Raw genomic sequence first — 26394 nt, 5'->3', positions numbered from 1 at the left:
TATCGTCTGGCCCTACACAGAACCATATCATCTGGCCCTACACATAATCATATCATCTGGCCCTACACAGAACCATATCACCTGGCCCGACACAGAATCATATCATCTGCCCCTACACAGATTCATATTAGCTGGCCCTAAACAGAACCATATCATCTGGCCCTACACAGAACCATATAATCTGGCCCTACACAGAATCATATCATCTGGCCCTACACAGAGTCATATTATCTGGCCCTAAACAGAATCATATTATCTGTCCCTACACATAATGGTATAATCTGGCCCTACACAGAACCATATCATCTGGCCCTACACAGAACCATATAATCTGTCCCTACACAGAATAATATCATCTGGCCCTACACAGAACCAAATCATCTGGGCCTACACAGAACCATGTAATCTGTCCCTACACAGAACCATATCATCTGGCCCTGAAATAGAACCATATAATCCAGCGCTACATAGAACCATATCACCTGGCCCTACACATAACCATATCATCTGGCCCTGAAACAGAACCATATAATCTGTCCCTACACAGAACCATATAATCTGGCCCTACACAGAACCATATCATCTGGCCCCACACAGAACCATATAATCCTGTTTTACACAGAACCATATCATCTGTCCATACACAGAACCATATCATCTGACCCTACACAGAACCATATCATCTGGCCCTACACAGAACCATATCATCTGGCCCTACACAGAAAAATATAATCTGGCCCTACAGAGAACCACAGCATCGGGCTAAGTGTGTAGGAAATAATGAGAGGGAGCAAGAGATCACAGATGTTAAGTACCTTGTTAACAGTACAAGAGTATAAGCGTAACATGTGCAGTAACCAATTCACTGTCATTGTAGAGAAGGATTTACATTATATAGCCCATGAACTATATATTCAAACCCATGAAGATTTTTCAAACATGTATCACATAATATGAGGGACCACTCACAGGGGGCTCCGAAGTATCTGAGTGTGACCTGAGAGGTCTTGACTTCTCCAGCTACGTTCTTGGCCATGCACTGGTACACTCCCTGGTCCGTCTCCCGCGTGTCCTGGATCATCAGAGTACCGTCCTCCAGCAGGTTCAGACGAGAGTCATCATGCATGTTCAGGGCATTACTGTGGAAAAATACACATACATAAATAGCATTACATAATCACATACACAGTATGTTTATATGTGGCAGCAGGTAGCCTAGCAGTTAAGAGTGTTGGAACAGTAACCGAACGGTTGCTGGTTTGAATCCCCGAGCGGACTAGATGAAAAATCTGTCGATGTACCCTTGAGCAAGGCACTTAACCATACTTGCTCCTGTAAATCTCTCTGGATTAGAGCGTCTGCTAATTGACTCAATGGCTAAATGTTAACTGTAGGAAAAAGTAGTTAGGACACATTGTTTCAATGATGATGTCACCATTGGAGAGTGGGCTTTACTTGTTCATAAGCCAGATGATCTGTGGTTTGGGGTTTCCCTCGGCCCTGCAGGTGAAGTACACCGTGTTCCCTGACGTCACGTCAACATCCTGGGGCTCTGACGTGATCCTGGGCAACTCTGCACAGGAGAGAGAGAGGAGGATGGGATACAGACAGGTTTAAGAGAACACAATAAAGCAACCAGCCACATAAATACAGAAACATTTCCTTTCAGGACAAGAGTCATGTCTCTGTTAGTCTGATATAACTAGGCCATAGTAATGGTCTGTAGAGAAGACACTGATATAACTAGGGCCAGAGTAGTGGTCTGTAGAGAAGACACTGATATAACTAGGGCCAGAGTAATGGTCTGTAGAGAAGACACTGATATAACTAGGCCAGAGTAATGGTCTGTAGAGAAGACACTGATATAACTAAGGCCAGAGTAATGGTCTGTAGAGAAGACACTGATATAACTAGGCCATAGTAGTGGTCTGTAGAGAAGACACTGATATAACTAGGGCCAGAGTAATGGTCTGTAGAGAAGACACTGATATAACTAAGGCCAGAGTAATGGTCTGTAGAGAAGACACTGATATAACTAGGCCAGAGTAATGGTCTGTAGAGAAGACACTGATATAACTAAGGCCAGAGTAATGGTCTGTAGAGAAGACACTGATATAACATGGCCAGAGTAATGGTCTATAGAGAAGACACTGATATAACTAGGCCAGAGTAATGGTATGTAGAGAAGACACTGATATAACTAAGGCCAGAGTAATGGTCTGTAGAGAAGACACTGATATAACTAAGGCCAGAGTAATGGTCTGTAGAGAAGACACTGCTATAACTAGGCCAGAGTAATGGTCTGTAGCGAGGACACTGATATAACTAAGGCCAGGGTACTGGTCTGTAGAGAAGACACTGATATAACTTATTGACAGAGTAATGGTCTGTAGAGAGGACACTCTGACGTAACTAGGCCAGAGTAATGGTCTGTAGAGAAGACACTGATATAACTAGGCCAGAGTAATGGTCTGTAGAGAAGACACTGATATAACTAGGCCAGAGCAATAGTCTGTAGAGAAGACACTGATATAACTAGGCCAGTGTAATGGTCTGTAGAGAAGACACTGATATAACTAGGGACAGAGTAATGGTCTGTAGAGAGGACACTCTGACGTAACTAGGCCAGAGTAATGGTCTGTAGAGAAGACACTGATATAACTAGGCCAGAGTAATGGTCTGTAGAGAAGACACTGATTTAACTAGGCCAGAGCAATGGTCTGTAGAGAGGACACTGATAAAACTAAGCCAGTGTAATGGTCTGTAGAGAGGACACTGATATAACTAAGCCAGTGTAATGGTCTGTAGAGAAGACACTGATATAACTAGGGACAGAGTAATGGTCTGTAGAGAAGACACTGATATAACTAAGGCCAGAGCAATGGTCTGTAGAGAAGACACTGATATAACTAGGGCCAGAGTAATGGTCTATAGAGAAGACACTGATATAACTAGGGCCAGAGTAATGGTCTATAGAGAAGACACTGATATACTGTAACTAAGGCCAGAGTAATGGTCTGTAGAGAAGACACTGATATAACTAGGGCCAGAGTAATGGTCTGTAGAGAAGACACTGATATAACTAGGGCCAGAGTAATGGTCTGTAGAGAAGACACTGATATAACTAAGGCCAGAGTAATGGTCTGTAGAGAAGACACTGATATAACTAGGGCCAGAGTAATGGTCTGCAGAGAAGACACTGATAAACTGTAACTAAGGCCAGAGTAATGGTCTGTAGAGAAGACACTGATATAACTAGGGCCAGAGTAATGGTCTGTAGAGAGGACACTGATATAACTAGGGCCAGAGTAATGGTCTGTAGAGAAGACACTGATATAACTAAGGCCAGAGTAATGGTCTGTAGAGAAGACACTGATATAACTAAGGCCAGAGTAATGGTCTGTAGAGAAGACACTGATATAACTAAGCCAGTGTAATGGTCTGTAGAGAGGACACTGTAATGGTCTGTAGAGAGGACACTGATATAACTAGGCCAGTGTAATGGTCTGTAGAGAAGCCTGGTGCGGGGATTTGGTGTGGGGGCCTGAAGGGGGGGGCCTGTTGAGGGGGCCTGGTGAGGGGGTTTGGTGTGGGAGCCTGGTGAGGGGGCTTGTTGAGGGGGCCTGGTGTGGGAGCCTGGTGAGGGGGCCTGTTGAGGCGGCCTGGTGAGGGGGCGTGGTTTTTTTATTTTATTTTTATTTTACCTTTATTTAACCAGGCAAGTCAGTTAAGAACAAATTCTTATTTTCAATGACGGCCTGGGAACAGTGGGTTAACTGCCTGTTCAGGGGCAGAACGACAGATTTGTACCTTGTCAGCTCGGGGGTTTGAACTCGCAACCTTCCGGTTACTAGTCCAACGCTCTAACCACTAGGCTACCCTGCCGCCCCGGTGAGGGGGCCTGGTGAGGGGGCCTGGTGAGGAGGCCTGGTGAGGAGGCCTGGTGAGGGGGTTTGGTGTGGGAGCCTGGTGAGGGGGCCTGGTGAGGGAGCCTGGTGAGGGGGCCTGGTGAGGGGGCGTGGTGAGGGGGCCTGGTGAGGGAGCTTGGTGAAGGGTCCTTTGTAGCTCAGTTGGTAGAACATAGCGCCAGAGTAGTGAGTTCGTTTCCAGGGACCACCCATACGTGGAATGTATCCACGCATGACTGAAAGTTGCTTTGGATAAAAGCGTCTGCTAAATGGCATATATTATTTAAGCAATAAGGTATTGAGGAGGTGTGGTACAGTATATAGCCAATATACCTCGAACAAGGACTGTTGTTAAGCACGACGCAACACAGAGTGCCTGGATACGGCCCTTAGCCGTGATATATTGGTCATATACCACAAACCCCAGAGGTGCCTTATTGCTATTATAAACTGGTTATCAAAGTAATTAGAGCAGTAAAAATACATGTTTTGTCATACCTGGTTTGAACCTTGAATGCTGATTGGCTGGAAGCCATGGTATTTCAGACTGTAACAAAAAAATATGTTTTACTGTTCTAATCACATTAGTAACCAGTTTATAACAGCAATAAGGCACCTCTGAGGTTTGTGGTATATGGCCAATATACCACGGCTAAGGGTTGTATCCAGGCACTCTGCGTTGAATCATACTAAAGAACAACCAGGCCTGGTGAAGGGGCCTCTCTGGTTAGGAACAGGGATGGAAACAAGGGTGTGTGTGCACACACCCACACACACAAAATGACTCCTGTGAGGAAATAGTTCAACTGCTCCAGGAATAAGGCATGCAGCGTCCCTGTGAGGAAATAGTTCAACTGCTCCAGGAATAAGGCATGCAGTGTAACTGTGAGGAAATAGTTCAACTGCTCCAGGAATAAGGCATGCAGTGTAACTGTGAGGAAATAGTTCAACTGCTCCAGGAATAAGGCAGGCAGCGTCCCTGTGAGGAAATAGTTCAACTGCTCCAGGAATAAGGCATGCAGTGTAACTGTGAGGAAATAGTTCAACTGCTCCAGGAATAAGGCATGCAGCGTCCCTGTGAGGAAATAGTTCAACTGCTCCAGGAATAAGGCAGGCAGCGTCCCTGTGAGGAAATAGTTCAACTGCTCCAGGAATAAGGCATGCAGTGTAACTGTGAGGAAATAGTTCAACTGCTCCAGGAATAAGGCATGCAGCGTCCCTGTGAGGAAATAGTTCAACTGCTCCAGGAATAAGGCAGGCAGCGTCCCTGTGAGGAAATAGTTCAACTGCTCCAGGAATAAGGCATGCAGCGTCCTTGTGAGGAAATAGTTAAACTGCTCTAGGAATAAGGCATGCAGCGTCCCTGTGAGGAAATAGTTCAACTGCTCCAGGAATAAGGCATGCAGTGTCCCTATGAGGAAATAGTTCAACTGCTCCAGGAATAAGGCATGCAGTGTAACTGTGAGGAAATAGTTCAACTGCTCCAGGAATAAGACATGCAGCGTCCCTGTGAGGAAATAGTTCAACTGCTCCAGGAATAAGGCATGCAGCGTCCCTGTGAGGAAATAGTTCAACTGCTCTAGGAATAAGGCATGCAGCGTCCCAGTGAGGAAATAGTTCAACTGCTCCAGGAATAAGGCATGCAGCGTCCCTGTGAGGAAATAGTTCAACTGCTCCAGGAATAAGGCATGCAGCGTCCTTGTGAGGAAATAGTTCAACTGCTCCAGGAATAAGGCATGCAGCGTCCCAGTGAGGAAATAGTTCAACTGCTCCAGGAATAAGGCATGCAGCGTCCCTGTGAGGAAATAGTTCAACTGCTCCAGGAATAAGGCATGCAGCGTCCCTGTGAGGAAATAGTTCAACTGCTCCAGGAATAAGGCATGCAGTGTCCCTGTGAGGAAATAGTTCAACTGCTCCAGGAATAAGGCATGCAGTGTAACTGTGAGGAAATAGTTCAACTGCTCCAGGAATAAGACATGCAGTGTCCCTGTGGTGGTGGTGGTGAACTTCAGCCTGCTGCCTCCTGAGAGATTCTGACCTCTCTTGCAGACTGGCATTTTTAGGTGCACATACATAGTTCACTCCATCCATCCAAACACACATACACGCATGCACACACACGCATGCACACACACACACACACACACACACACACACACACACACACACACACACACACACACACACACACACACACACACACACACACACACACACACACACACACACACACACACACACACACACACACACACACACAGACCCACACACGCCCATTTGTCTACATGTGACAGACGCATTTAATAGACAGCATAGAGTAAGCCCTCCAGTCCAGCATCTCTTCGCTCTCTCCTAACGAACACATCATGCACATGGGACAGGCCAAGACATAAATCTGTCTGCTCTGGGCCTTCCAGATCCTCCACCACCAACCAGCATAGCAGGCCAACCAGCGTAGCAGGCCAACCAGCGTAGCAGGCCAACCAGCAGCTCCAACCAGCATAGCAGGCCAACCAGCAGCTCCAACCAGCGTAGCAGGCCAACCAGCGTAGCAGGCCAACCAGCGTAGCAGGCCAACCAGCGTAGCAGACCAACCAGCGTAGCAGGCCAACCAGCGTAGCAGGCCAACCAGCAGCTCCAACCAGCGTAGCAGACCAACCAGCATAGCAGACCAACCAGCGTAGCAGGCCAACCAGCGTAGCAGGCCAACCAGCAGCTCCAACCAGCGTAGCAGGCCAACAAGCGTAGCAGGCCAACCAGCGTAGCAGGCCAACCAGCAGCTCCAACCAGCGTAGCAGGCCAACCAGCGTAGCAGGCCAACCTGCGTAGCAGGCCAACCAGCGTAGCAGACCAACCAGCAGCTCCAACCAGGCCGATGGGAAGCAGTAACCTCTGACTGTGTCTTTCTCACCACCACCACTATACCACATAAGACCACATCAGCACTGGGCACTAATTACACTGTTCGTATTCCTTAACTCCAAACATGGCAACCCAGCCCTGGCTCCTGTCTCCTTCATAGGCCCAGGTCAGAGAAGGGACAGGAAAGAGAGTGGGTAGCCAGGCCAGCAGGGAGGTGGCACTTAACCACAGGCACTGTTGTTTTGACAGCTGCTTGTTCCATTGTTTACAGCTGAGAGGAGCAGAGAGGGAAGAGAGGGGAGGGGAGAGAGGAAAGGGAGAGGAGGGAAGGGAGAGGAGGAATGAAGAGGGGAGAGGAGGGCAGAGAAGGAGAGCAAGGGAGAGGAGGGAAGGGAGAGAGGGAGAGGAGGAGGGTTTTATGGGGTTCATTATTTCATTCTGCCAGCCTCACCCATCCATCCCTCACACCATCCCTCACACGTCATTTATGATGAGGGAGCACGATTATTTATTTTATGAGCATGGCCTTATTTCTATTACAGCATATTGGATGACTGTAATTCATATTCCATTCACCCAGTTCAATGTAAAATCAATAGGTTAAGGCTACTACATTTTTCCCTATACCCATCATGAGGTTGATACAACCTAGCCTATGAATGAAAGTTTGCAACGTAGGTGCAAACTGGTTGGGAGAAAGATTTGAGTTGACAGACAGGTGACACATGGACAGACAGTGACACATTCAAAACCGCCTTTGCATTCTTGCCTGCATCTAGCTGCCCTAGGGTGTAATCATTAGTCCAACAGTTGCAAACAAGAGTTTCTATTGGACAAATTCAGGTATGTTTATCCCCTTTTTGTTACGTTTTCTTCCGTTTAAGAAACATTTTTCAACAGAATCGGCAAAATGAATACACCCCTGATCACTTTCATAGACACATACACTACCGTTTAAAAGTTTGGGGTCACTTAGAAATATCCTTGTTTTTTAAAGAAAAGCACATTTATTGTCCATTAAAATAACATTACATTAATCAGAAATACAGTGTAGACATTGTTAATGTTGTAAATGACTATTGTAGTCTCAACAGTGAAGAGGCAACTCTGGGATAATGGCCTTCTAATCAAATCAAATGTTATTAGTCACATGAATACAACAGGTGCAGACCTTACAGTGAAATGCTTACTTACGAGCCCCTAACCAACAGTGCATTTTCAAAAAATACGGATAAGAATAAGAGATAAAAGTAACAAGTAATTAAAGAGCAGCAGTAAAAAATAACAATATATACAGGGGGGTGCCAGTACAGAGTCAATGTGTGAGGGCACCGGTTAGTTGAGGTAGTATGTACATAGGTTCATTAAAGTGACTATGCATAGATGACAACAGAGTGGCAGTGGCGTGGAGAGGGGAGGGGGGTACGCAAATAGTCTGGGTAGCCATTTGACTAGTGCCAGCCTCTGACTGTGGTGGTATGTTCAGGAGTCTTATGGCTTGGGGTTAGAAGCTGTTTAGAAGCCTCTTGAACCTAGGCTTGGCTCTCCGGTACCGCTTGCCATGCGGTAGCAGAGAGAACAGTCCATAACTAAGGTAGTTGGAGTGTTTGGCAATTTTTAGGGCCTTCCTCTTACACCGTCTGGTATAGAGGTCCTGGATGGCAGAAAGCTTGGCCCCAGTGATGTACTGGTCCGTTCGCACTCCCCTCTGTAGCGCCTTACAGACAGAGGCTGAGCACTTGTCATACCAGGCAGTGATTCAACCAGTCAGGATGCACTCAATGGTGTAGCTGTAGAACCTTTTGAGGATCTGAGGACCCATGCCAAACCTTTTCAATCTCCTGATGCGTAATAGGTTTTGTCATTCCCTCTTCATGACTGTCTTGGTGTGTTTGGACCATGATAGTTCGTTGGTGATGTGGACACCAAGGTACTTGAAGCTCTCAACCTGCTCCATTGCAGCCCCGTCAATGAGAATGGGGGCGTGCTCGGTCCTATTTTTCCTGTAGACCACAATCATTACCTTACTGTTCTTGGGCAATGGCGGTCTGCTTAAAACATGTTGGTATTACAGACTCGGACAGGGAGAAGTTGAAAATGTCAGTGAAGATACTTGCTAGTTGGTCAGCGCATGCTCGCAGTACACGTCCTGGTAATCCATCTGGCACTGCAGCCTTGTGAATGTTGACCTGTCTAAAGGTCTTACTCATATTGGCTGCAGAGAGCGCGATCACACAGTCTTCTGGTACAGCTGATGCTCTCATGCATGTTTCAGTGTTGCTTGCCTGGAAGCGAGCATTGAAGTAGTTTAGCTCGTCCGGTAGTCTCGTGTCACTGGGCAGCTCTCGGCTGTGCGTCCCTTTGTAGTCTGTAATGGTTTGCAGTCCCTGCCACATTCGAAGAGCGTCAGAGCTGGTGTAGTACGACTCGATCTTAGTCCTGTATTGACGCTTTGCCTGTTTGATGGTTCGTCGGAGGGCATAGCAGGATTTCTTATAAGCTTCCGGGTTAGAGACCCGCTCTTTGAAAACAGCAGCTCTACCCTTTAGCTCAGTGCAGATGCTGCTTGTAGTCCATGGCTTCTGGATGGGGTATGTACGTATGGTCACTGTGGGGATGACGTCATCGATGTTCTTATTGATGAAGCCAATGACAGATGTGGTGTACTCCTCAATGCCATTGGAGGAATCCCGGAACATATTCCAGTCTGTGCTATTAAACAGTCCTGTAGCTTAGCATCTGCTTCATCTGACAACTTTTTTATTGATCAAGTCACTGGTGCTTCCTGCTTTAAGTTTTGCTTGTAAGCAGGCATCAGGAGGATAGAATTATGGTCAGATGTGCCAAATGGAGGGTGAGGGAGAGCTTTGTATTCATATCTGTGTGTGGAGTATAGGTGGTCCAGAATTATTTTCCTGTTGCTGATAGAAATTTGGTCAAACTGATTTAAGTTTCCCTGCATTAAAGTCCCCGGCTACTAGGAGCGCCGCCTCTGGGTGAGTGTTTTCTTATTCCGCTTATGGCGGAATACAGCTCATTCAATGCTGTCTTAGTGCCAGCCTCTGACTGTGGTGGTATGTAAACAGCTACAAAGAATATAGATGAAAACTCTCTCGGTAGGTAATGTGGTCTGCAGCTTATCATGAGATACTCTACCTCTGGCGAGCAATAGCTTGAGACTTCCTTAGATTTCATGCACCAGCTGTTGTTTACAAAAATACATAGTCCGCCGCCCCTTGTCTTACCAGACGCCGCTGTTCTATCCTGCCGGCACATCGTATAACCAGCCAGCTGTATGGTGATATTGTCGTCTTCAGCCAAGACTCTATGGCTGAACCTGCCGGCACATCGTATAACCAGCCAGCTGTATGGTGATATTGTCGTCTTCAGCCAAGACTCTATGGCTGAACGACGTTACAGTTTTTAACGTCTCGTTTCTAATGTCCCGATGATACAGTTTTTAATGTCCCGTTGGTAGTTTAATCTTCCCAGTAACTCGTCCATTTTATTGTCCAAAGACTGCATGTTTGCAAGCAGAATTGAGGGAAGTGGGGGTTTATTCGATCACCTCTGACTCTTTCAGAAGGCAGCCCGCCCTCCGGCCTCTCTTTCTCCGCCTCCTCTTCACACAGATCACTGGGGATGGGGCCTGTTCCCGAGGGAGCCGTATATCCTCCGCCTTGGGCTTGTCAGAGTCATGACAGGCGAAAAAGGATGCTGCTAGTCCGTGGTGAGTAATCGCAGTCTCTATGTTTAGAAGTTATTTTCGGTCATAAGAGACGGTAGCGGCAAGATTAGTTACAAAAATAGTTAATAAACAAGTTTTAAACAATGCAGATAAACAAACAAAACAACACAATCGGTTGGGGGCAAGTACAATGTCTGCCTTCTGCTCCGGCGCCATCTTACTAGGCAGAGTTCCTTTCTAGGCAGAGTTCCTCTGTCCAGTGTCTGTGTCTTTTGCCCATCTTAATCTTTTATTTTTATTGGCCAGTCTGAGGTAAGGCCTTTTCTTTGCAACGCTGCCTAGAAGGCCAGCATCCCAGAGTCGCCACTTCACTGTTGACATTGAGACTTGTGTTTTGCGGGTACTATTTAATGAAGCTGCCAGTTGAGGACTTGTGAGGCATCTGTTTCTCAAACTAGACACTAATGTACTTGTCCTCTTGCTCAGTTGTGCACCAGGGCCTCCCACTCCTCTTTCTATTCTGGTTAGTGCCAGTTTGCACTGTTTTGTGAAGGGAGTAGTACACAGCGTTGTACGAGATCGTCAGTTCCTTGGCAATTTCTCGCATGGAATAGCCTTGATTCCTCAGAACAAGAATAGACTGACGAGTTTCATAAGAAAGGTCTTTGTTTCTGAGCCTGTAATCGAACCCACAAATGCTGATGCTCCAGATACTCAACTATTCTACAATAATCATTTACAACATTAACAATGTCTACACTGTATTTCTGCTCAATTTGATGTTATTTTAATGGACAAAAGATGTACTTTTCTTTCAAAAACAAGAACATTTCTAAGTGACCACAAACTTTTGAACAGTAGTGTATAAACAGCTTGTTATATTCCTTCTCACATCTATGAGCTCTCCTCTGCTCACCTTTTCCTTTCGCTTGTAGATTTCAATACACAACACATTAGCTATCTGTGACCATGCAAAAAAACCAGCCTAGATCATTGTCCCCATATTAGCTAAAGTAACATCATCAACTATTATTTACCCTTATTTTTCCAGGTAAGTTGTCTGAGAACACATTCCCATTTACAGCAACAACCTGTGGAATAGTTACAGGGGAGAGGATGGGGATGAAGGAGCCAATTGTAAGCTGGGGATGATTAGGTGGCCCTGATGGTATGAAGGTCAGATTGGGATTTTAGCCAGGACACTAGGGTTAACACCCATACTCTTACAATAAGTGCCATGGGATCTTGAGTGACCACAGAGAGTCAGCACACCTGTTTATCATACCATCCAATAGACAGCACCCTACCCAGGGCAATGTCCTCAATCACTGCCCTGGGAGATTGTGTAAAAACAGCGGAAAGAGTGCCCCCTACTGGCCCTACAACACCACTTACAGCAGCATCTGGTCCCCCATCCAAGAACTGACCAGTACCAACACTGCTTAGCTTCAGAAGAAAGCCAGCAGTGGGATCCAGGAGGCAGGCTGCTGGGTTCTGGTGCTCAGAGCAGTGGCAGAGCAGTGGAATGCTACCCAGCCCAGGACCTCATCTGCTGGGGCTGTGGTGAAACAACAGCTGGCTGGAGAACACAGACCATCCCCAGTAGAGACAATGCAGACAGGACACAGACAGACAGACAGACAGACAGACAGACAGACAGACAGACAGACAGACAGACAGACAGACAGACAGACAGACAGACAGCAGGGACCCACATGGAGAAATCCCCTGTCAACAGCTAAAGGGACAGGTAAGGCTTTATGTGGCTAGTGAGTTGGGGTTTCAGTGAAGTGGATGGTATGTGAAAGAAGGGATCGGTGTGTTTACATGGACCTCGGAGTGTGAGCCACTGTTTTTGCCACAGTTAAAATAGGGTGACGTTTATTGTCATGAATCTGACCCTAGAGGCAGAACTCTGCGATTTCTGATAGATAGGTCCGCTGCAAAGTCAAAATTGGCTATGTCATAAAAATTCATGGCAACAAAAATGTACTTTTTGGTCTTAATTTAAGGTTAAGTTCAGGCATTAGGGTTAGCAGCGGAGTTAAGGTTAGGGTTAAGGTTAAAATCAGATTGATGTGACTTTGTGGCTGTGGCAGCTGGTAACCAATCTGCAGAGCTGCCTCCAAAACAAGATTCATGACAATAAATGGCAACCTACTAAGTGAGCATGAGTGTGTGTGTGCATGTGTGTTGTGTGCGTAATGTGTGTGTGTAAGCACATGTGCCTGTGTGTGTGTGTCCTCACCACAGTTGAGCTCCTCAGCGGTGAGTGTGGCCACAGATCGTCCCTGCAGCCGTCTGGGGTAGTCACAGGTGGCAGCAGCCTGGGCGTTGCCTGACTCAGCATACTGCTTCAACAGGTCCGCCAGCCACAGCAGCTCACAGTCACAGTTCAGAGTGTTAGAGTCCAGACGCCTGCACACAGAGCGAGAGCGAGAGTGAGGATGAGAGAGAAATAGAGAGACCATGAGAGGAAGAGAGAGGGAGAGAGAAATAGAGAGAGAGTGAGCGAGCGAGAGCATGAGAGAGAGAGAGAGAGAGAGAGAGAGAGAGAGAGAGAGAGAGAGAGAGAGAGAGAGAGAGAGAGAGAGAGAAAGAAAGAAAGAAAGAACGTTTGTGAGAAAGAAAGAGTGAGGGGAAGAGAGAGAGAACGTGAGAGAGAGAGAGCGACAGAGAGAGAGAGGTGTGGGAGTGAGGGGAAGAGAGAGAGAACGTGAGAGAGAGAGAGCGACAGAGAGAGAGAGAGTGAGAGTGAGGGGAAGAGAGAGAGAGAGTGACAGAGAGAGAGGGGGGTGGGAGTGAGGGGAAGAGAGAGAGAACGTGAGAGAGAGAGCGACAGAGCGAGAGAGTGAGAGTGAGGGGAAGAGAGAGAGAGTGACAGAGAGAGAGTGAGAGTGAGGGGAAGAGAGAGAGAGAGAGAGTGACAGAGAGAGGGGGGGTGGGAGTGAGGGGAAGAGAGAGAGAACGTGAGAGAGAGAGAGCGACAGAGAGAGAGAGCGGTGGGAGTGAGGGGAAGAGAGAGAGAGAACGTGAGAGAGAGAGAGAGCGACAGAGAGAGAGAGTGAGAGTGAGGGGAAGAGAGAGAGAGCGACAGAGAGAGAGAGCGGTGGGAGTGAGGGGAATAGAGAGAGAAAGTGAGAGAGAGAGCGACAGAGAGAGAGAGAGAGTGAGAGTGAGGGGAAGAGAGAGAGAAAGTGAGAGAGAGAGAGAGTGAGAGTGAGGGGAAGAGAGAGAGAGTGAGAGTGAGGGGAAGAGAGAGAGAAAGTGAGAGAGAGAGAGAGAGAGAAAGTGAGAGAGAGAGAGAGTGACAGAGAGAGAGGGTGAGAGTGAGGGGAAGAGAGAGAGAGTGAGAGTGAGGGGAAGAGAGAGAGAACGTGAGAGAGAGAGAGCGACAGAGAGAGAGAGCGGTGGGAGTGAGGGGAAGAGAGAGAGAGAACGTGAGAGAGAGAGTGAGGGGAAGAGAGAGAGAGAGAGTGACAGAGAGAGAGAACGTGAGAGAGAGAGCGACAGAGAGAAAGTGAGAGTGAGGGGAAGAGAGAGAGAGAGCGACAGAGAGAGAGTGAGAGTGAGGGGAAGAGAGAGAGAGAGTGACAGAGAGAGAGGGGGGTGGGATAGATTACAGTATTACAGACCATCTCATGCCTGTTTATAATAGTGCTCTAAATATAGCGTTTTAGCTGTTTTTAATGACCTGTTTGTCAGTTGCCGATGTCTGTGTATCCTGCACCTGCACAAAGCTGTGGGATTGTATACATTATACTCATCCTCAGAATAACTCAACCTCTCATAAATACAGTATATTCTGTACTGTACAGTAGACAACAATGTAATATCAAATACCAATACAGGACTTCTAACTGTACATCATACAATACAGATCACACTACTAGCAGTCCTGTTTTATTATAGTTGCATGGTTAAATAATATGGGTAAACATTTTGACTGGTGTCAGTAATGGGCTGAGTCTGTCTGGAGTCAGTACTGGGCTGAATCAGTCTGGAGTCAGTAGTGGACTGAGTCTGTCTGGAGTCAGTAGTGGACTGAGTCTGTCTGGAGTCAGTAGTGGGCTGAGTCTGTCTGGAAGGTAGAGTAAATCCTTTCTGGGATGAGTCTGTCTGGGAGGTAGTGGGCTGAGTCTGTCTGGAGTCTGAGTTTGTCTGGAGTCAGTAGTGGGCTGAGTCTGTCTGGAGTCAGTAGAAGGCTGAGTCTGTCTGGAGTCAGTAGAAGGCTGAGTCTGTCTGGAGTCAGTAGTGGGCTGTGTCTGTATGGAAGGTAGAGTAAATCCTTTCTGGCAGCCCACCAGTGTGGACTGAGACTGGCAAAACACGCACCCACGCACAAACACAGCTATGCCACACAGCTATGCCACACAGCTACGCCCAGCTCAGTCCAAACACTGACTCAGCATGGCCTTTTTGGGAGAACTCCTCTCCTGCTGTGGGAAACTGTCTGTCTGCTCCAGAGTACAGATTGGCTGGCACTTCATTTTCTATTTATCCTTTCTTCTACTGGTCTCTTCAGGTTTCAGGGAGATTTGTACATTCCAGGAGACAGTAATATCCTAATTTAATCTGATCCCACTCTGAACATCATCCAAATCTGAGTGCTGTAATAATCAGAGAGAAATATTGTTTTTGAATCCCATTCCTCCCACGTTGCCAGTTGTCTTATCTGTCTACTGTACCTCTCAACCACAGCATATATACTGGTTCTGGGTTCAACACATCTTGGAAGTATTTTTCAGAGTAAGATGTTGAAAAGGGGAAGAACGTAATAGGGGAAGGTAAAACTCTGATCCTAATGTACTGCCTGTCCGCTGATCGTAATGTACTGCCTGTCCACTGATCCTAATGTACTGCCTGTCCGCTGATCCTAATGTACTGCCTGTCCGCTGATCCTAATGTACTGCCTGTCCGCTGATCCTAATGTACTGCCTGTCCGCTGATCCTAATGTACTGCCTGTCCGCTGATCCTAATGTACTGCCTGTCCGCTGATCCTAATGTACTGCCTGTCCACTGATCCTAATGTACTGCCTGTCCGCTGATCCTAATGTACTGCCTGTCCGCTGATCCTAATGTACTGCCTGTCCGCTGATCCTAATGTACTGCCTGTCCGCTGATCCTAATGTACTGCCTGTCCACTGATCCTAATGTACTGCCTGTCCGCTGATCCTAATGCACTGCCTGTCCGCTGATCCTAATGTACTGCCTGTCCGCTGATCCTAATGTACTGCCTGTCCACTGATCCTAATGTACTGCCTGTCCGCTGATCCTAATGTACTGCCTGTCCACTGATCCTAATGTACTGCCTATCCACTGATCCTAATGTACTGCCTGTCCACTGATCCTAATGAACTGCCTGTCCAATGATTCTAATGTACTGCCTGTCCGCTGATCCTAATGAACTGCCTGTCCACTGATCCTAATGTACTGCCTGTACACTGATTCTAATGTACTGCCTGTCCACTGATCCTAATGTACTGCCTGTCCACTGATCCTAATGTACTGCCTGTCCACTGATCCTAATGTACTGCCTGTCCACTGATCCTAATGTACTGCCTGTCCACTGATCCTAATGAACTGCCTGTCCACTGATCCTAATGTACTGCCTGTCCACTGATTCTAATGTACTGCGTGTCCACTGATCCTAATGAACTGCCTGTCCACTGATCCTAATGAACTGCCTGTCCGCTGATCCTAATGTACTGCCTGTCCGCTGATCCTAATGTACTGCCTGTCCGCTGATCCTAATGAACTGCCTGTCCACTGATCCTAATGAACTGCCTGTCCGCTGATCCTAATGAACTGCCTGTCCACTGATCCTAATGAACTGCCTGTCCACTGATCCTAATGAACTGCCTGTCCGCTGATCCTAATGAACTGCCTGTCCACTGATCCTAATGTACTGCCTGTCCACTGATCCTAATGTACTGCCTGTCCGCTGATCCTAATGTACTGCCTGTCCGCTGATCCTAATGAACTGCCTGTCCACTGATTCTAATGTACTGCCTGTCCGCTGATCCTAATGTACTGCCTGTCCACTGATTCTAATGAACTGCCTGTCCGCTGATCCTAATGTACTGCCTGTCCGCTGATCCTAATGTACTGCCTGTCCACTGATTCTAATGAACTGCCTGTCCGCTGATCCTAATGTCCGCTCTCTCACAGCCAAAGCCAAGGATGTTCAAATCTTACCTTGGGAGGTCCAAAGTACCGCTTTTTTCTGTTCTGCTTGATAATTCATTGCACCCAACCGGTGTCATGGGTTTAAATCAGTCCATGATTAGAGGGGAAGAAAAAAAAAGCAATGGAATTGGCTTCGTGGTCCAGATTTGAATTTGAGGGGTCTAGACAGAGAGGTGTACTGTCGAAACATGGCTCGTATTCTCCCCCCTGACACCTCTGTGTAATGGAAGTCAAATGTTGGTGGATAAGCATTCTCAGACAACACAATAGCTGCCCTGTGCATGCACCTTGTCAGAGAACTTACAGTCTCTTCATGGACTGGAGATGGGAGAAGGTCCCCAGCACGAGATGGGTAATTCTGTTGTTGTGCAAAAACCTGCAGGAGAAAAAGAGAGAGGGACAGACACAGATATTCAGATAAAGTCATAGATAATTATAGACTTCATGCTGTGTGCAATGTGTACCCCTGACAGACTGTTGAGTAGGTTGACAGGGGTTGAGCTCTAAAGGGATGGATCTCTATGCATCATGCCTATAGCTACAGCATGTCACAGTGTCAACAAGCACATAAGGTTAGTGACTCATGAGTAATGTGTATATTTACTATGGATTACTTGAGCTTACTACTTTGACATTACTTCTAGACATTACTTATAGCATCAGACCCTTTGATGTAGGTAGACCCGCAGGCTCATATTGGGAGCCATATGTTTTTTGGAAGACGGTCATTTGACGATTTTATATCATCATTATTTTGATCTGGGTTAAGAAATATGATCAGTTTACTACACATGACACATGATCAAGGCTCTCGTCCATGACCCCTTCCTTCACAACCATACAACGATCTTACAGGAAGATTCAATTCTGGATCGAAAACTGATGACAGATAAATTAATAAATAAAGCTATGTTTATGGAATTTTTTTTCCCAAACAACGCCAACAAACCTCCAATTAAAAAAAAAAAAAAACATTTTACCCCCTTTTCTCCCCAATTTCGTGGTATCCAATTGTATACTATCTTGTCTCATCGCTACAACTCCCATACGGGCTCAGGAGAGACAAAGGTCGAAAGCCATGTGTCCTCCGAAACACAACCCAACCAAGCCGCACTGCTTCTTAACACAGCGCGCCTCCAACCCGGAAGCCAGCCACACCAATGTATCGGAGGAAACACCGTGCACCTGGCTACCTAAGTTAGCGCACACTGCGCCCGGCCCACCACAGGAGTCGCTGGTGCATGATGAGACAAGGATATCCCTACCGGCCAAACCCTCGCTAAACCGGGCGACGCTAGGCCAATTGTGTGTCACCCCACGGACCTCCCGGTCGCGGCCGGCTGCGACAGAGCCTGGCCACGAACCCAGAGTCTCTGGTGACCCAGCTAGCGCTGCGATGCAGTGCCCTAGACCACAAATCTACGTATTTGTTAGCAATCACCATAAATCAATAGAAACAACAAGACGTTTTCCTTCTTATTCTTTTCTTCAATCCACAGGAAATAGATACATCTTCCAGACTTCTCTTGTCCATGAACTAGCGAGACTGGGCAATCTGTTTTCATGGAGATCTTCCCCTACAAACGTTCCAGAATCAGTGCACCTGGGAATTCCTTTCCCTTTTCCATCCGTGTGCAGGCGGCTCCTCTCCCTCTCTGGGGAGGGTTGGGAACGTGTGTGGCAGGATTCCAAGTGTAGCCAATAAACACGGAGAGAAGGAGGAATTCAGCTCTGGCGTGAAAGCTTGAAAACAGAGGCCAGCCGGCCGGTCAGCCATCCATCCATCCAGCCATCCAGCCATCCATCCAGCCAGCCATCCAGCCATCCATCCAGCCAGCCATCCATCCATCCATCCATCCATCCATCCATCCATCCATATGGCAGAAGGTCCAGGTCCAGTGGGGTTGCAAGAGTCTGACACAGTTCACTGAATGTCAACACCCACTCTATTCATCCACTGAATCTACTGCTACTTCAATAATACAGTTGTTTTATTTCATTTGTCCCCTCATAGTGTTGCTTTATTTCTCGTAAATCCCCCTTATGTTGTGTCACGAGAGTTGATATCTCTCCAGACACACGGCACAGGTGTTATCAGTGGACCCTCTGGCCCTGTAGGGTAACCAGCTGACCTGGGCTCTCAACTTCTGTCCTACACAGCACATACTGTAGATGTCTGATAAGTCGGTGGAGAACACACATGCACACAGACCTCTGAAGTCCTAACAGGTTGTGGGCACTTTCAGAATACCTATGAGAAGGACCCTGAATTTTTCCTGAACATATGTCAGGAATCTGAGTTTGAACGGTTGGGAGGAGTACCAGACAGACGGCAGAGTGAGGGCTCTGGGAAAATACAGCCAAACACATGTGCTGGGCACATTTATCCCTGTCCAGTCTGTTTTCATAGCTATTTACCCGTAACAGACAAACAGCTTTAAAAATGGCCTAATAGACCTCAAGAGACTTGTTGAGGAGATTAGCTGTCCTGATGGAGGCTGCTTTGAAAAGCCCCACTTAAAGTCCAGCATCATGATAAACACATAGGGCTCTGTCAGTTGGGAACAGTGCATTCTATTCCCAGTACATTATGTAGTCTATTTCATGGGGTTTAAAGTATATTTACCAGCATGTATACGTTGTAAACTCTGTTCTGCACTCGGTGCCCTCTGAAATAAGTCAGCTCAGGTAGAAGACTGACGGTGACAAGCACGCACAAGCCACAACAAATCATTATATCATTTGGAGAGTTGTCCTATTGTTTGTTTAAGATGCATCACTCCATATTTTAGAAAAATGAGAAGCGTAGAGTAAGAACGCCACTTGGTATAATAGAGTGAAAGGAGAAGATAGTGGACTTACAGGCGTTCAAGCTTTGGGAGTTGGGTGAAGGATTCCGGTTCTAAGGACTCAATGTTGTTGAAGTGCAGGTACCTGGAAGAGAAAAGATCATTGCCACAGCACAGTATCACCAGATTAGGATGAATCATAACTCAGAACTAATGGCAAGAAACAGCAAGGTTAGACAAATGAAATATGAACTCCAATTACTCACTGAACAGTACCTTTTAGGTTCAGCGACATATTTGCTTAATAAACAGACAAAGCAACAGTCAAAACAAGCAAACGTTGAGCCAAGCTGCACTCATCAGCAATAAAAGACATGATGATGATCTTGTGCAATAGTGGATATAGCACAACATCCACTTACTACACTATAGGTAGACAGGTAGCCTAGCGCTTAAGAGCATTGGGCCAGTAACGGAAACTGGTTTGAATCCCCAAACAGGCTAAGTGAAAGATCTGTCGTTATGCCCTTGAGTGAGGCACTTGACCCTAGTTGCTCCTGTAAGCTGCTCTGCATAAGAGCGTCTGCCACATGACTCATATTTAAAATAAATGCATTAAGACTTTGGCACAGCACACAAGCTTTACTAAGAGAGGCCTCAGTTTGACACAGCCAAGGATCTTAGTGAAGGACGTCTGGTTGATATCCAACCTAAGATTTCCTGCATCTGTCTAAGAGATAGATTTAGGGTGTTGTCTTCTCTCATTAGAGAGTAGCGGTGTTAAGGCTGGCCAGGGGACGGTCCAAGGACAACACGACACTGGACAGCCAAGAGGAATTACACAGACAACCATATTTCATCTCTGAGAGAGAGGAAGAGAGAAAACTTGGCAACAGACGTATAGCCCTGTAATCACAACCAGTTGATGTATGTGAGTCACAAACCAGTGATTTAACAACATCAAATGTAAACATGTCTAACCTGACAGTTAAAGCATAGTGTAATAGAACAAAGCGTTACAAGACATTTCAAGCACCAAATTGAGACTTATTGTGACAAGGAACTATTGTTGATATATGTTGAAGAGGAGCAGAAACGTGCTTACTGTACATTTCTACTCATGTTCTGTATTCTCTTGGGCATTAAATTACTTTCTAGGCATGTTCCAATTTAACATATTCAACAACAAGCCAAAATGCTTGCAAAAATCCTCTCATTTAATCAGCAGGGGAACGAAGGACATTAAATCCGAGACTGGCGGTACTTTAAAGAAATGTTTATTCCCTCCCAACCTAACCTACGGCTTGAATAGCATATTTGAAGACCAACAGAATAGCAGAGGGCCATTAAAGTGGTTCAGAACTTATCACCCACACATAAGACCCTTCATTACTGTATGAAAACTCAAACCAGCTGCAGTGCAAAGAGCCTGGACTTTGATTTGGTTTTGCTTCATGAATAGTCATTTGTTCAGCGGCTATGCATGTGGTTATGGATGGACAAACAGCCACGAGGCCTTTCCCTAGGATCAACCACCACCATCGGCTGTGAGGGGGAAGATACATGTTAGCCATTTTTCTTTTGGTGTAGTTTAGACACAAACGGCCTACATGGAGGACATGACTTTGCTAAATATAGTATCCAGTAATATCCACCCTTTTTAGACTGATGTCAGTGTACCTCTATAAGATTGACATATGAAGGTAACTTGATGTTTTATTTATTCCACCTTTATTTAACCAGGTAGGCTAGTTGAGAACAAGTTCTCATTTGCAACTGCGACCTGGCATGTGACATACAGTGCCTTGCGAAAGTATTCGGCCCCCTTGAACTTTGCGACCTTTTGCCACATTTCAGGCTTCAAACATAAATATATAAAACTGTATTTTTTTGTGAAGAATCAACAACAAGTGGGACACAATCATGAAGTGGAACGACATTTATTGGATATTTCAAACTCTTTTAACAAATCAAAAACTGAAAAATTGGGCGTGCAAAATTATTCAGCCCCTTTACTTTCAGTGCAGCAAACTCTCTCCAGAAGTTCAGTGAGGATCTCTGAATGATCCAATGTTGACCTAAATGACTAATGATGATAAATACAATCCACCTGTGTGTAATCAAGTTTCTGTATAAATGCACCTGCACTGTGATAGTCTCAGAGGTCCGTTAAAAGCGCAGAGAGCATCATGAAGAACAAGGAACACACCAGGCAGGTCCGAGATACTGTTGTGAAGAAGTTTAAAGCCGGATTTGGATACAAAAAGATTTCCCAAGCTTTAAACATCCCAAGGAGCACTGTGCAAGCGATAATATTGAAATGGAAGGAGTATCAGACCACTGCAAATCTACCAAGACCTGGCCGTCCCTCTAAACTTTCAGCTCATACAAGGAGAAGACTGATCAGAGATGCAGCCAAGAGGCCCATGATCACTCTGGATGAACTGCAGAGATCTACAGCTGAGGTGGGAGACTCTGTCCATAGGACAACAATCAGTCGTATATTGCACAAATCTGGCCTTTATGGAAGAGTGGCAAGAAGAAAGGCATTTCTTAAAGATATCCATAAAAAGTGTCGTTTAAAGTTTGCCACAAGCCACCTGGGAGACACACCAAACATGTGGAAGAAGATGCTCTGGTCAGATGAAACCAAAATTGAACTTTTTGGCAACAATGCAAGACGTTATGTTTGGCGTAAAAGCAACACAGCTCATCACCCTGAACACACCATCCCCACTGTCAAACATGGTGGTGGCAGCATCATGGTTTGGGCCTGCTTTTCTTCAGCAGGGACAGGGAAGATGGTTAAAATTGATGGGAAGATGGATGGAGCCAAATACAGGACCATTCTGGAAGAAAACCTGATGGAGTCTGCAAAAGACCTGAGACTGGGACGGAGATTTGTCTTCCAACAAGACAATGATCCAAAACATAAAGCAAAATCTACAATGGAATGGTTCAAAAATAAACATATCCAGGTGTTAGAATGGCCAAGTCAAAGTCCAGACCTGAATCCAATCGAGAATCTGTGGAAAGAACTGAAAACTGCTGTTCACAAATGCTCTCCATCCAACCTCACTGAGCTCGAGCTGTTTTGCAAGGAGGAATGGGAAAAAATGTCAGTCTCTCGATGTGCAAAACTGATAGAGACATACCCCAAGCGACTTACAGCTGTAATTGCAGCAAAAGGTGGTGCTACAAAGTATTAACTTAAGGGGGCTGAATAATTTAGCACGCCCAATTTTTCAGTTTTTGATTTGTTAAAAAAGTTTGAAATATCCAATAAATGTCGTTCCACTTCATGATTGTGTCCCACTTGTTGTTGATTCTTCACAAAAAAATACAGTTTTATATCTTTATGTTTGAAGCCTGAAATGTGGCAAAAGGTCGCAAAGTTCAAGAGGGCCGAATACTTTCGCAATGCACTGTATGTATAGCTTCCCAGAAGGATTAGGGTTAACCAACAATAGTAGTCTCACTGAGCGCAGCCTTTTCCAACAGTTGCAGGACTTGTTCATCTACTATTGGCTGAAATAAGGCCATTTCAGTTCAATGACACTGGTGTTATATGTGTGACAACAATCAGATGTGATCCTCTATACACATTTATATCTTACTCTGCATGGACAGTTTGCTTTGTTGGAAGTTGTGTATGAGCCTTGGTCATACACTCCTAACGTTCACCGGACACATTTCACACTTCATAAAATCGTTACATGAATAAAAAGTTTAAAAAATAATAATCATTGAAATTAATCTATTTTTTGGAATGTTTTGAACATTTTCAACAAGGTTGCAAGTTCAAATCCCCGAGCTGAAGAGGTAAAAATCTGTTGTTCTGCCCCTGAACAGGCAGTTAACCCACTGTTCCTAGGCCGTCATTGAAAATAAGAACTTGTTCTTAACTGACTTGTCTAGTTAAATAAAGGTAAAATAAATTAAAAATAAACATATTCAAGTCATTAAGATGACATGCAATTTGGTAAAGGTGTTATAATGATAGCTTAAGGTCACATTTATATAGATTTTGAGCCACCATTTCTCATGCTGATACTGAAAGTATGTCTCACAAGCACATGTAATAACAACATGGTGACCTCTACCACTCTGCTTGGGAAATGCGTGGGGGCCCTCTATGAAATAACAGAACTAGCACATAATACAACTAGATTGACAAACGCAACTAAGGTCAAAAGTGAGACAAGTAGTCAGTGTACAGTAGTCCCCACAGAGGATGTAAGACACACAAAGAAGGGCAAGCTGTGCATGGGGCAAGCAGGAACTGGATCTGTAGTCTGAAGCACATGAAGCCAAGGCCTGCTTGAGTCTGCATCTGCTTAGCTACAGTACGGCTGGGGTAAGGCAGGGCAGGGGAGGGGCAGAGCAGGGGAGGGTCAGGATAGGGGCAAGGCAGGCACAGGGCAGGGCAGGGGCAAGGCAGGGCAGGCGAGGTGCAGGGCAGGGCAGAGGCAGGGCTGGTGCAGGGCTGGGGATCTCATGCTCTAGCTTTATGCATTAGGACCGAGTGACACACATCCATTGTCGTGACAATGAGACATGCTACTCATGCAGGGGTTCATAAGGTCAGCGCAACATACAAGGGTGAGTGTATACACGGCATGCATAGTGGCTGTATGACAGTGGGGGCTTGGGGGGTCGCAAGGAGGACGTTTGGACAGACGGACAGATCAGATATGAAGGTGCAGAGGGGAAGGGGAGGAAGAGGTTGAGTAGGAGGAAGAGGAGGACGAGGAGGTGGTCACTTACAGTTGCTCTAGAGAGACAAGTCCCTTAAATGCTTGTCTGTCAATTGATTGGATTTCATTCTTGTACAAATAGCTGAAAGGAAAAATAATCAGTAACATTAGTCAAACACACAGCGGATCAAATGAATTCTCTCTAGTTCCTAAGAAAATGACAGAATGTCTTAGTTCAATAGTTACTGTGTGACAGTAAAACCAACTTAATGGGATCAATATTTTTAAAACTCTGTTTTCACAATACATTAACAAAAGCTACAGTATATCACTGCACGGCTGCACCTTCACCTAGATGACAAATGTAAAGCAGCGGATGCACAATGTGCAGAGCTGAGCAAAATGTGAGTAATGTTTGAAAAGCACTTCATAAATAAAGTTATTGTTGTTTGTTACAAAAAGAGACTCACAGCTCAAATCACAAAGATGGTCAATGTTGTCAATGTCAATACATCAAAATAAAATGCTCATCATAACTTGCATAACATACATGTACAAAAATACATCACAAAAATAAAAGTGTGCATGGAAACAAGTCTGAACAGATAGAATATACAGTATGACAGAGGGTCGCTGGCTTCCTCAAAGTTCATTGACATCTTCCAAAAAACACTGTAATGTTCCAGAACATTTCAAGAAAAACATCACATGACATGTCTGTGTTTTGCCTCCCTCTAACATGACAGAGAGATGTGACACTAGAATAGCAATGGCTTAGTGCAATCTTCCCTTTCATCCTCTACTCATCTCCAGTTCCTCTACATTGATGGGTAGTTGATGAGAGATTCACATGCTCTCAGCAAATATGACGCAATGTGGGCCTATGGAAAAATAAACAGCTCCGCTTACTACATCTTCCTCTATCGGGGCTCTCACATCACTCAGAGAGCATATTTTCCTTACTAAACGTTACATGTCAACAAGGATCATGAGGCAAATTGAACATACATATTGTCAAAGAGTGTTCAACTGAGTAGGCCTACAGTTATTGGTGAAACTAAAAGAATCACGCAGCTCCACAGCCAAAGCACTGTGGACTTGTTGCTGTAACACTACGGAGTCTAGCTCAATGTTTAGCTTATCTTGGTTTACAGGGAGTGTGTGTGGAGAGCTTCAAGTTCCTCGGTGTTCATATCACTAAGGACCTATCATGGTGCAAACACACCCACACAGTCATGAAGAAGGCACGACAACGCCTCTTCCCCCTCAGGAGGCTGACAAGAATTGGCCTGCGTCCTCAGATCCTCATATAAGTTCTACAGCTGCATCATTGTGAGTATTTTGACTGGCTGCATCACCAGTGATATGGCAGCTGCTTGACATCCGACTGTAAGGCGCTACAGAGGGTAGTGCATACCAGAGGAGGCTGGTGGGGGGAGCTATAGGAGGACAGGCTCATTGTAATGACTGGAATGGAACAAGTGGAACGGTATCAAACATACAGTACCATTCAAAAGTTTGGACCAACCAACTCATTCAAAGGATTTTCTTTATTTTTACTATTTTATACATTGTAGAATAATAGTGAAGACATCAGAACTATGAAATAACACATATGGAATCATGTTTTAACCAAAAAAGTGGTCAAAATATATTTTATATTTGAGGTTCTTCAAAGTAGCCACCCTTTGTCTTGTGGAATTGGAGATAAGTGGGAGTGGAGTTGCTGGGCAGGGGATAGGATGATGGTCAAAGATAAAAGTTAAAAAAAATAAAACATAACAAAAAATGAGTTTGAATGACACTGACGGGTAGTGTTGTTACAGCTAATGCCAATTTGCCTAAGACTGATGCCGTGTTGGTGTTTGTACACATGCATATACACACACTCTCATTCAAATGCACAAATGTGCACAAACACGGACACACACATGTAAATAGTGCAATACATGCACTCAAACATGTTCAGTTGGCCTTGCTGTTATGATTTTTGTTGTCCTTGATGTCTTTGTTTTTTTACATTGTTGTTTTCTGTTTTCCTTTGTCTTTCTCTTTAGTTTATTTTGTTGGTTGTTGGTGCATGGGGGGGAGGGGGGATCTTCAGGGTGGGGAATGGATTTTTTCTCCATATTTTTTCTGGGGGTGGACTGTGGGGGGTATCTTGGAGGGCTGGTGACCTGGCGGTTGGGAGCTTGGGCCGGTGGCTGATGGATCGTTGGTTCGGGTCCCTGTTTTTGACCTGGGAGATCTGTCGACATGC

General features: G+C 45.5%; 1 protein-coding gene across 1 annotated transcript in view; it reads right to left on the bottom strand.

Moving 5' to 3' along the window:
- The window catches only part of LOC139375345 (peroxidasin-like), a 91004-nt gene that overhangs the window by 31023 nt on the left and 33587 nt on the right, over window positions 1–26394 (bottom strand). The window contains exons 4-9 of the mRNA XM_071117042.1: window positions 24205–24276; window positions 19511–19582; window positions 16953–17024; window positions 12707–12876; window positions 1456–1573; window positions 970–1139 (exon numbers count right to left, since the gene is read on the bottom strand). Coding sequence (XP_070973143.1) covers window positions 970–1139; window positions 1456–1573; window positions 12707–12876; window positions 16953–17024; window positions 19511–19582; window positions 24205–24276 — 674 coding nt within the window. The remainder of the gene's footprint in view (window positions 1–969; window positions 1140–1455; window positions 1574–12706; window positions 12877–16952; window positions 17025–19510; window positions 19583–24204; window positions 24277–26394) is intronic.

The sequence above is a fragment of the Oncorhynchus clarkii genome, chromosome 19, assembly GCF_045791955.1.
Source record: "Oncorhynchus clarkii lewisi isolate Uvic-CL-2024 chromosome 19, UVic_Ocla_1.0, whole genome shotgun sequence".
Lineage (NCBI taxonomy): Eukaryota > Metazoa > Chordata > Actinopteri > Salmoniformes > Salmonidae > Oncorhynchus > Oncorhynchus clarkii.
This window is presented reverse-complemented; position numbering and strand designations above follow the sequence as displayed.